The 10531-nt window shown below is 52.0% G+C and overlaps 1 protein-coding gene across 1 annotated transcript; it reads right to left on the bottom strand.

Annotated features, from left to right (window-relative positions):
• Positions 1-335: 335 nt before the first annotated feature.
• On the bottom strand, positions 336-10202 carry CCT7 (chaperonin containing TCP1, subunit 7 (eta)). Its single transcript, XM_010019517.1, has 11 exons — positions 10055-10202; positions 9497-9603; positions 9064-9189; positions 8406-8458; positions 6999-7170; positions 5659-5823; positions 4449-4637; positions 3611-3708; positions 2929-3061; positions 1674-1880; positions 336-560 (listed from the first exon to the last, which is right to left on the bottom strand). The coding sequence occupies exons 1-11, from the start codon at positions 10080-10082 to the stop codon at positions 336-338; spliced, it is 1503 nt and encodes a 500-aa protein (XP_010017819.1). The 5' UTR covers positions 10083-10202.
• Positions 10203-10531: the final 329 nt, after the last annotated feature.

Here is a 10531-nt window from a genome sequence, read left to right as displayed (position 1 = left end):
CCAGCAGGAAAACAGGAAGGAAATAAAAGGAGTATAAATACAAACCAGCCCCACAGCGGCTGCACAACCTGCCTGGGCCCAAAGGGCTCCACTCAGCATGGTTTCCATGTGGAATGGCAAGGCAAAGCCTAAGGAGATCAGTGCTGTGCAGGAAATGTTGGGGCTGAGCACCTCCTGGGGGGACTGTGGTGCCCAGGCCAAGATCTGACTCTAATTCAACTAGGCCAGAGGTTGCCTGAAGCCCTCAAAGTGACCATGTGGTGAAGGGCCTCTGAATTCATCTCAAAACATATTCCTTCTCACTCTGCACGCTGGAGGAGAGCTCCAGCCCGATCTCAGTGGTTGGGGGCTCGGCCTCGACCCCTGCCCCGGGCAGTGGGAGCAGCATCCACAGTGGAACGGGGGTTCTTGATGGTTTCATCCACGGAGATGATGAGACAGGCGGCCTCGGAGGCGGCCGTCAGCGCGTTGATGCGCACGATGGCCGGTTCCCATACGCACGCCTCGAAGTTGTCAGCAATGTCCTCGTTGTTCACGTCCACACCGTACCACGTGCCCCCCTGCAGGGACACAGGAGGGGACAGGGACCTGTTACTGGGCTGGTAAAGCTGGACGGGGCTTGGAGCAACCTGCTCTAGTGGAAGGTGTCTCTGCCCGGGGCAGGGGGTGGAACTGGAGGAGCTTTAAAGGCTCTTCCAATATAAACCAGGCTGGGATTTCAAGCCATGCACTGGGAAGCAAAGACACAGGGGAGAGGCAGAGACTGGACCCTGCTGCGTGAAGGAAGAACCACAGAATCAACCAGGCTGGAAAAGACCTTTAAGATCATAGAGTCCAACCTTTACCCCAGCAGTGCCAAGGCCACCACTAACCCCTGGCACTGAGGCCTCGGCTACCCGGGCTGTGAACACTTGCAGGGACGGTGACTCCAGCCCTGCCCTGGGCAGCCTGTTCCAAGAATATTTGAGGGGAAACACCCAAAAAGCCTTTGTTGTCAGCAAAGCTTCATAAAAAAGGTGTGTTCCACCTCAGAGAGAAGCTGTAGAAGTCTTCAGGACCAGCTTCCACACCGCTGCTGTCCCACTTCACTGCTTAACAGCCCCAGCATTTGCAGCCCAAGATGGAGCTGCTCCTCCCAGGGCATCCCTCTATCCCCACAATCATCAGTGGGGTGGAACATGGTGGGAACAACCCCTCAAAGCAGCAGCTACTACTGAGAGAAGCCAAGGAGCAAACTGCAGCCTGAACCAGGAAGGTTTGCACTCCACAAGGTCCAAAATGATGGGAGACAACCAGGACCTTCCATCTGCAGCAACTCTGGAGAACATATGGCCAACTCCTATTCTCCATGGCAGGGGGCTGGGACTGGATGAGCTTAAGGTCCTTTCTAACCCATGGGTTCTATGACTGACTTCCATGTTGAAACCAGAAGCTCCCTCCTGACAAATGATGCATCTTTAAGAAGCAACTAAAACCTCCACCAGCTGTGATCAAAGGGAAAACACATTGGTTCCTTCTATAGGAACCTGCACCAAGTGATGTGAAAGAGGACACAAACCTCACATGGGCTGAATTCCACCAGATCCACCAGGAGAAAGAAGAAAAGAAGGAAGGAAGCCACATACAACTCACTGGTTCTCCCCGCAGCCGGAGGTTCAGAGGTGGGCACCTACCTGTGCATGTTTGGCTCGGAGCTTGTTGAGGATGTTGGTGGCATCAAAGCCAGCATTGTCACAGAGCTGGCGAGGAATGATCTCCAGGGCTTTAGCATAAGCACCTATGAGCAGCTGCTGCTTGCCTGGAATGGTCCTGGAATAGTCCCGGAGGTATTTGGAAAGCTCCATCTCTATGGCACCACCACCAGCAACAACCGAGTCGTTCTGGAAGGACAAGGGAAACTCTCGTTACTGTGTGCTGGGTTGGGGTGGAAGGGGTTGGTACAGGGGCTCCAGGGGTGGCTGCTGTGAGAAGGTGCTAGAAGCTTCCTCCATGTCTGAAGGAGCCAAAGCCAGCTGCTTCCAAGGTGGACCCACCACTGGGCAAGGCTGAGCCCATCAGGGATGGTGGCAGCACCTCTGGGGTAGCAGATTTAATAAACAAGAGAAACAAGAGAGGAGGGAGAACATGTGAGAGAAGAGCCCTGCAGACCCCAAGGTGAGTGCAGGAGGAGGCAGGAGGTGCTCCAGGCACCAGAGCAGAGGTTCCCCTGCAACCTGTGCTGAGGCAGGATGTGCCCCCACAGCCCATGGAGGTCCATGGGGGAGCAGATCTCCACCTGCAGCCCATGGAGGGCCCCACGCTGGAGCAGGGGGATACTTGAAGGAGGCTGTGACCACAAACCAGTCTGTGCTTCTGCATAACCCAAACCACCCACAGCTGGGCAGCATCTGGCACACAGGACCAGCAGCTCCACAAGCAGAGCACACATCCATCACACACTTCAGACTCCTCTCATGGTGCTCCCAGCCCACCTTCACAGCTAGGGGACAATGATCATTCAGACTGGTCACTCAGAGAGGGAACAAGTGGCTTTAACAGGCTCTGACATGCACTCAACATCAATCCTGCTACTCAAACCTCCTGCAGATCTACCTGACACAGCCAGAAGGTCATGTTCCCTTCAGGATGGAGGTGCCCCCAGGACACAGCAGGCACAAGCTACAGCTGTCCTGATGATCAGGAGTGCCTGAAAAGCAGCTGGGAAGATGCGGAGACAACACTGCTTTGGCCAAGGAACAGCACTTGAGTTCCTCAATCAGATGCTGCCCGTCTGTGACCTCCATCAGCTGAGAGCTCCTGAACTCCCCACAGAGCCCTCACCCAAATGCAGCTGTGTGAGAAGGTTTCTAGGATGAGTTAGAGCTGTGCCAGGACACCTCAACAACCCCAGTGTCACACCAGCAGGGAGGTATCTCCTCTGGTCCTTACCTTGATGGCTCTCCTGACTATCATGATGGCATCGTGCAGGGATCGTTCTGTCTCCTCCATGAACTGCTCCGCTCCCCCCCGCAGGATTATTGTGCAGGTCTTTGCCTTGGGGCAGCCTGTGAAGATGTTGTATCTGCAAGAAAACAGTGCAAGGAGGGTCATCAGGAGGGACGTGGAGCTGCTGGAGCGAGGCCAGAGGAGGCCCCGGAGCTGCTGCGAGGGCTGGAGCAGCTCTGCTCTGGAGCCAGGCTGAGAGAGCTGGGCTGGGGCAGCTGGAGAAGAGAAGGCTCCTCAAGGGGACACCTTAGAGCAGCTCCAGGGCCTAAAGGGGCTCCAGGAAACCTGGAGAGGGGCTTTGGACAAGGGATGGAGGGACAGGACAAGGGGAATGGCTTGAACCTGCCACAGGGGAGACTGAGATGAGCTTTGGGGCAGAAGCTCTTCCCTGGGAGGGTGCTGAGGCGCTGGCACAGGGTGCCCAGAGAAGCTGTGGCTGCCCCATCCCTGGCAGTGTTCAAGGGCAGGTTGGACACAGGGGCTTGGAGCAACCTGCTCTAGTGGAAGGTGTCCCTGCCCGGGGCAGGGGTTGGAGCTGGAGGAGCTTTAAGGTCCCTTCCCAAGCCAAACCAGGCTGGGATTCTGTGCTTGCACAGGACCACATCCTCACAACTGGTGTATTTACCTCTCTCCTCCAATCTGAGTCTCCTCAAAGAGATCACATCGACCCAGGACATCATCTGACAGCGCATTGACACTTGTCTGAATGGAACCACCACAGGCCTGCACCGAGGGGAAAGCAGCCCAACATTACCAACACTGACAAACGAGACACATGTGCCCAGCAGGCTCCACTTTTCAGAGACAGCTCTGATCTAACAACCACTCCACAGGCCAGATTCAGGGAAAAACCCTTCTACTTCCCCTCCCATCTCACGCATCCCTGCAGGCACCAACAGCAGCAACAATCCTTGACAGCAAAGTAAGACTGTGCTGCTTCCCAGTGCTGACTCACAGGTTCTGGAGTCCAGCAGCTACAAGAAAGCTAAAACCCACTCATGATGGAACAGAGAAGGACATGGGAAAATACACCTCTGCTGATGCAATGTACAGACCCTAACAGAGAACAAGAGCAGAGAAACTAAAGAGCAGTACAGATGCAATGAGGGTGGGATTGTTCATTCCAGCAAGGAACAGCTTTGTCAGTATATGGAACTTCACATCACAACATTACATTGTCCCTGGAAGTGTCCATAAAGCCTGTAGATGAGGCCCTCAGTGCCATGGGTTAGTGGTGGCCTTGGCAGTGCTGGGGCAAAGGTTGGACTTGACAATCTTAAAGGTCTTTTCCAACCTAAGTGATTCTTCTAATTCTATGATTCTATAACTACAGGGGCAAAAATGATGTGATTTTCACTTTAAATCTTTCTGTGCTCAGGCTCCAACTGCTGCCCTGTTGGGGACTGACCAGCCTGGCACTGTTGAAACTAAATCAAGTCTTTATTGTGACCCAAGGAACTCACCATCATTGTTCGCTTGAGGTCTTCTTCTGGGACACGGCCAGCACAGAACATGTCCCTGTCTGCAAAGTACTGAGTGGCCACATCTCCGATGGGAAGCTTGGACAGGACAACTTTGGCTCCCGACTTGTGGATTTTGTCTAGTTTGTCATACAAGATGTTCCACTCAGCATCCACGATGGCCTGGTAGTCCTGGGAGGAGGGAAGAGAATGGGAGAGGTGTTCATGTTACAGAGGGCTGCAAAGAGAGAGCTCTTTAAGAGGCAGGCAGCAGTGGTGCTGCTCCCGGCAGCCCCAGACAGCTGCCTCCTGAGACCTGGAGATGATTTTAGTCACTTCATTTATGCCAAAGAGCCACAACTGTTACACCACTTCCAGCAGCAGAATGGAGTTGATAAAGAGACTGGAAGAACTGGTACAAAGGCAGTGACAGCTCAAGAGAGAGCACAAGGAGCAGGAAGGGGTGACAGTGATGTGTGAGAGGTGCTCACAGAACTGTGAAGGGATGTTGGGGTGCAAAGACTTGCAGTATCACAGGGGGAAAACGCTGATCCCAAGGAACCTGCTTTACCAGGGCGCTTGGGATTCACCAGGCCGTTGTGCTCTGGCTGTAAGTGAAGCTGGGAATCTCACCCAAGGACACAGCAGCACCACAACAGCCAACTACAGGAAACACCATTGTGTCCACCCCAGCAGAGGGAGGGCTTTAAGATCATGGTGGGGCCAAACCCCAGAACAAAGCACATAGAGGTCTTTAGATACCACAGATACACAGGAAACAAACACATGCAGCTTCCCAAGAAGGTGTCAGAGAATGACCATGGATCATAAAAGGATTTTAAGATGGATAAACAACTATTGTCCAATTGTTTGCTTAAATATGGAGAGGCTCTTTTGGGATTCACAGCACTGGAAGGGCACTGTTAGGCATGAAGAAGTCACCCCAAAGCTGATGGCACATCATGGGATAGCTGAGGCACCGTGAGTGAGCAGGAACATGCCCTTAAACCTGTCATTCAGAGTCTATAATTCCCTTCTCCCACATGAGGCATCTGGAACTAGATGAGCTTTAAGGTCGTTCCAACCCAAAGCATTCTATAACCCCCATCTATTTTCAGGGAGGAAAAGGATGTGCAGAAGGGAATGATCACTTCTCCCAGTGGCTCCCAAGCAGGCAGTAGGCATGAGGAAGCAGGAGAGGTTCAGCTCTTACCTCCACAGTGTTCACTCTGATTTCAGCATTGTCCTTCTCAGCTTTGAGCTCCAGCTCCACGTTCAACAAGGCAATTTTGGGACACTGGTACTTCTTGGGCTGCATTTCAAAGCCAGCGTAGCAGAATGTCTTCTTAAAGGCCACTCCAGCCACTAGCTGAGAGTCCTTCAAGACAGGGATCTGTGTTAGGCTCAGCCCCCCAAGGTTGTCTCCACAGGGTTCCTGTCTCCCACAGGAGACTCCCTGCTTTGAGTCCTCATTTCCAAAGCACTCACCAACTGCTGACTCCTTTGAGTAACCCATTTTTAGGGAAAACAAGCAGTATTTTCCTCTATGTGTTCACAAAGCAGCTTCTATCACTCTTTTTCTACCCTCAAGACACCACAGTAAAAGATGCTACACACAAGCTGAAGATCAAGGGATGAAGCATCTGTTCTCTCTCTGATGTCCTTCCCATTTCTTCCCTTTGAAGACGGGTACTTCCCATCCATAGCCACACACTCGAGGGTTTCTTTCCCTCTGGTTTGTTTTCCCATGTTCCATCACCACTTCCAGAATTGTTCTGCAGTAGGATTTGCCCTGCCCAACACTGCCCCCTGACGTGAACTGTTCACTTCACGGCTGGGAGAGAAACCACCATCTGAATGTTTACTCCAGAAGCATCCAACTACAGGCTGCAGAGGTGGCTCTACCCAGACACTGAAGCCCAGAGGATCCCTGTCCCTCCTAAGCCAGGACAAGCACAGCCCCTCTCTTCTGACAGGGTGAGATGCTCCAGGATCTCTCACAAACCAACCCTGAGAAGTAACATGCTAAATTACCTGCCCCATCCTCATGCAGCTCTCAGAGTGTGAGAGCAGAATACAAAGGCCAAACAATCTGGAGTAAGGAGAGCTGCTTTAATCCAAACAGGAGACACCACCCTCCCCAGGGGAGCAAGTTCTGAAAGTCTCAAACACCAGAGGCCCAGACACCACACAAACAGATGCTGAGATGTTCCTAATTCACTAAATCAGTTGCCTGGGGTGATTATAATGTCTGTTCTCAATGAAAATGCTCCTGCAGAGCATTTACAGATGGTAACAGGGTAATAACTTGGGAGAATGTGGAGGGCTTTATTTCTCCAGACGGGTGCCACGTGCCCCAACCTAGAGGACACAGGCAGGGACACACCAACTGTCCACAGCCCAGGAACAACCCCCTGTCATGTACCCACAAGCAGCCCCATACACAACAGTGTGGTATGAACCTCAGAGCCCTCCTGCCACCACTGGATCAGCTCCTTCACCAGGTTTCCTTCCCATGTTTCCCAAGCCAGGACCAGATCTAACAGCACTTACTTCCAAAGCACCTCCTTGCACCTTCTTTATTCCAATCATTTTGAGTTGTAACAAGTCATCCAACATCATGACAGCATCTACAACCATCTTGGAGAAAACCTCCTTGCTCTGGGAGATGAGCTTAGAGCTCAGGGCTGTGGCTGCACACTTCTCCAGGAGGCTTCTCTGCTCTCTGCAAGAAAGGAAGGAGAAAGGTCTTGGTCACTTGCTGGTTCTTTCTGCAGGCTCAGAAACCACCAGTTATGGCTTAAATCCACTCTGACAGAGGTAAAGATCAGCTCCTCTTCCATGGAGAGGGAAAACAAGGCACACACATCAAGGCACACTGTCAAAGTGCAATCCTCCCTTGTAGAACAAAGCATTGGACCAGCACTGACCAGATCAATTGGCTTTTAGACACCACAGGCCTGAGCTAAACAGGGCTCAGCATCATCCCCTCCCTCATCCAAAGGCAGTGAGAAGTGTATGAAACTCTCTAAACGTAGCATATTCTCTGAAGTGTTGTGTTCAGGTTTGGTCCCAGCTGTACACAAAAGCTGGCTGAAGAGATGGGTTGAAGAGAATCCAGAGAAGGGTCACAAAGATGATCCAAGGGCTGGGAAGTGTGTGAGGAAAGGCTGAGAGAGCTGGGACTGTCCAGCCTGGAGAAGAGAAGGCTCAGGGGAGACCTTGTCACCATGTGCCAGTGTTTGGAGGGTGGCTACAGGGAAGATGGAGACTCCCTTTTGACAAGGAGTCCCAAGGGAAAGACGAGGGGTGATGGGAACAAGTTGCTCCTGGGGAGATTCCCACTGGACACGAGAAAAATGTTTCCCAATGAGAACAATCACTGAAATAATCACCCAAGGGAAGTGGTGACTCCCCAACATTGGACACTGTTAAGATTGGGCTGGACACGGTGCTGGGCATCTGGTCTACGTCATGCTGTGCCTGGAAAGGTTGGAACAGATGATCCTGGAGGTCTCTTCCAACCTGGGATTCCATGAACTCAGGTAATGTGTGCCATAACAGAGAGGATGATACAAAGGACACCAAGGAAATACGGATCCAACAGCTAAAAGTGATCTGATTCTCAGTAAATGAGCATTAACACTGTCCCAGACTGCAGCAAGAGCTGCAAGTCACCACCACTGCTGCAACAAAGAAATGAGGCCACTTATTTTGGTCCCAGCTTCCTCCATGTGCACCGGAAGACACTGGCCTACATACACCACTGCAGCCCAAGTGAGAGCAGGACATCTCCCTGAAAGGAGAAGGGAATTCCCAGACGCTCTGGAATAACCCTTGTGTGGGGCTGTTTATCCCGACCTCGAGACCTCAGCCAGAGCCACAGCAGAACTCAAACACCCTCACACCATCTGACTGAGGCTCAGCTCCACAACCAGGTCATCTCCAAGGGAAACTTACTCTTTATCTTCCTTCTTCACTGAAACTGCAATGTCTTTGATCTTGTTTACAGCCTGTCAAAACACAAGGCAAGAGCTGGATTAATGATTCATGCTCACAGCGGATCCCATCTCCAACTCTTCTCTTTGTGTTTTATGGTGTCTTTTATTCCCTACTTCAACATCACTCAAGTTTCAAGCATTTAGGCTATTCCAGCATAGTAAGAAACACACCAAAGGCAGTTTAAGAGGACTGGGAAGAGGCTCAGAGCTGCTCCACTGTCTTCAGCAGAGAGCTGGGGAACCAAAGGGCTACTGAGGGAGTTCACCTCCACAGAAGACTCAGCTTAGTGGGGCTGGTGGGCTTCATGAGGCAGAAGTTTTACTAAGGAGTAGCAGAGATCGGGAGAATGGGAAACAGATTTTCCCATGTATTCATTCTTCCTTGGGGAAAAAAGTAAACAGAAAGGAAGCAACAGTGCTCCAGAGGTACTAACTGAGTAACAGCTCACAAAAGGCAGCTGATGTTTGCAGTAAGACATTACAAGATCACTACTGTGCCTCCCCACTCCCATTCAGCACTGACTTTTGCCCCAGAGTGTGTTGGGTTTGCTCTTTGGCCCAGAATTCCCGTCTGCAGGAGCCCATGAGAGCCCTGAGCAGGAGCAGCTCTGCCTCACCAGCTGCGTGGCTGTGCGGAAGGCACGGATGATGATCTGAGGATGGAGACCTTCCTCTGCGTAGGGCTTCACTTGCTTCAGGAACTCAGCCGCGAGAAGAGTCACAGACGTGGTCCCATCACCCACCTGCATGGAGAGGAGACACTGTGTCATCCACATCAGCACAGGAGTTCAAGGGGAAATGAGATTTCATCGAATCAGAGTGGTTTGGGTTGGAAGGGATCTTAAAGCTCAGCCAGTTCCACCTCCCTGCCACAGGCAGGGACACTAAGATTTAAGTTATCACAAAAGAGAAAGCATCAAGAAAGAAACCAGAAGAAACAACAGCATTCCATGTGCAATTCCCAGCAGGTAAAAGCCCACAGAACCTCTGCCAGACAAGAGCCTGCTGCTGCAGGTCATGCTACTAAACCCGGGCAGGTTCTCCTCCTACCTCAGCATCCTGAGATTTAGCGATGTCCACCAACGTCTTCGCAGCCGGATGGACAACATCAAGGAGCTTCAGGATGGTGGCCCCATCGTTTGAGATGGTGGCTTTGCCTAGGGTTGATGGGAAAGGGTATCAAGCTTGAGTGCTGTGATTAAAGCCCCTGTCACCTTGCAAGGGCGCCCAGAGCATGAGGGAGCTTTTCAGACCTCAGAGAGACGTTGATACAACACTAATTCCAGACCAGCCAGTCTCACTGGGCCTCACCACCTCACCCTTTGGGAGCAGGTCCAGCCCACAGGTGCCTTAACTCCGGCTACTAAGGAGCAAACAGTTCCCTCGGGTAGGTCTGACAATTATTCTCTTCCTTTTCAACAGCAGAAGCCAGAGTCAAGGTGTTAAACTGAGCACTGAGACAGAAACTGAACCTCTAGCACGAGATTTAAGCAGAGTGAGGAAGTCTGAAACCAGCAAATGCTGGTTTTAACTGGTATGAAGATACGAGTGAACATGGAGATGATCCCTGAGTAACGTCCACGTGGCTGTGGAAGGCCCAGTGCTTACCCCGGTCATCCACGATGAGTTTGTCCATGCCGCGAGGTCCCAGCGTGGTGCGCACGGCCTCGGCGATAACCTGGCAGGCATTGATGTTACTGACGAGCTGCGGGATGCCCTGCGAGGTGTCCGTGCCCTCCTGCAGCAGGATAACTGGGGTTGGCTGCAGAGACAACACACACCAGAGTCACTCCTCCAGGCCCAAGAGCCTACAGGTAACCTGGAGATAACCCCTCACACAGCCAAGCAGCTTCCCAGAATGAAACCAGACCAAAACCAAACCCTACATCCTCCTTAAATATTCCTCTGCCTTCACACAACCCAACTGCTTTTCATCTCCCACAGCACAAATGGAAATCATGGAATCACAGAATGGTTTGGAAAGGGACATCAAAGCTCATCCGGTTCCAACCCCTGCCCCGGGCAGGGACACCTTCCACTAGAGCAGGTTGCTCCAAGCCACTGTGTTCAACCTGGCCTTGAAAA

This window comes from Nestor notabilis, unplaced genomic scaffold (genome assembly GCF_000696875.1).
Source record: "Nestor notabilis isolate BGI_N333 unplaced genomic scaffold, ASM69687v1 scaffold12448, whole genome shotgun sequence".
NCBI classification, from domain to species: domain Eukaryota; kingdom Metazoa; phylum Chordata; class Aves; order Psittaciformes; family Psittacidae; genus Nestor; species Nestor notabilis.
The sequence above is the reverse complement of the archived record's forward strand: the minus strand, read 5'-3'. Positions and strand labels throughout refer to the sequence as shown.

What these genes read in the sequence shown, in the direction of transcription:
- CCT7 (XM_010019517.1), bottom strand. Translation starts at nt 10,082, where the DNA reads ATGGACAAACTCATCGTGGATGACCGGG. An exon ending in ACTCATCGTGGATGACCGGG is followed by an intron (nt 9,604 to 10,054) that starts GTAAGCACTGGG and finishes CATCAACCCTAG; the next exon opens with GCAAAGCCACCATCTCAAAC. An exon ending in ACCTCAAGCGAACAATGATG is followed by an intron (nt 3,709 to 4,448) that starts GTGAGTTCCTTG and finishes CCCTCGGTGCAG; the next exon opens with GCCTGTGGTGGTTCCATTCA.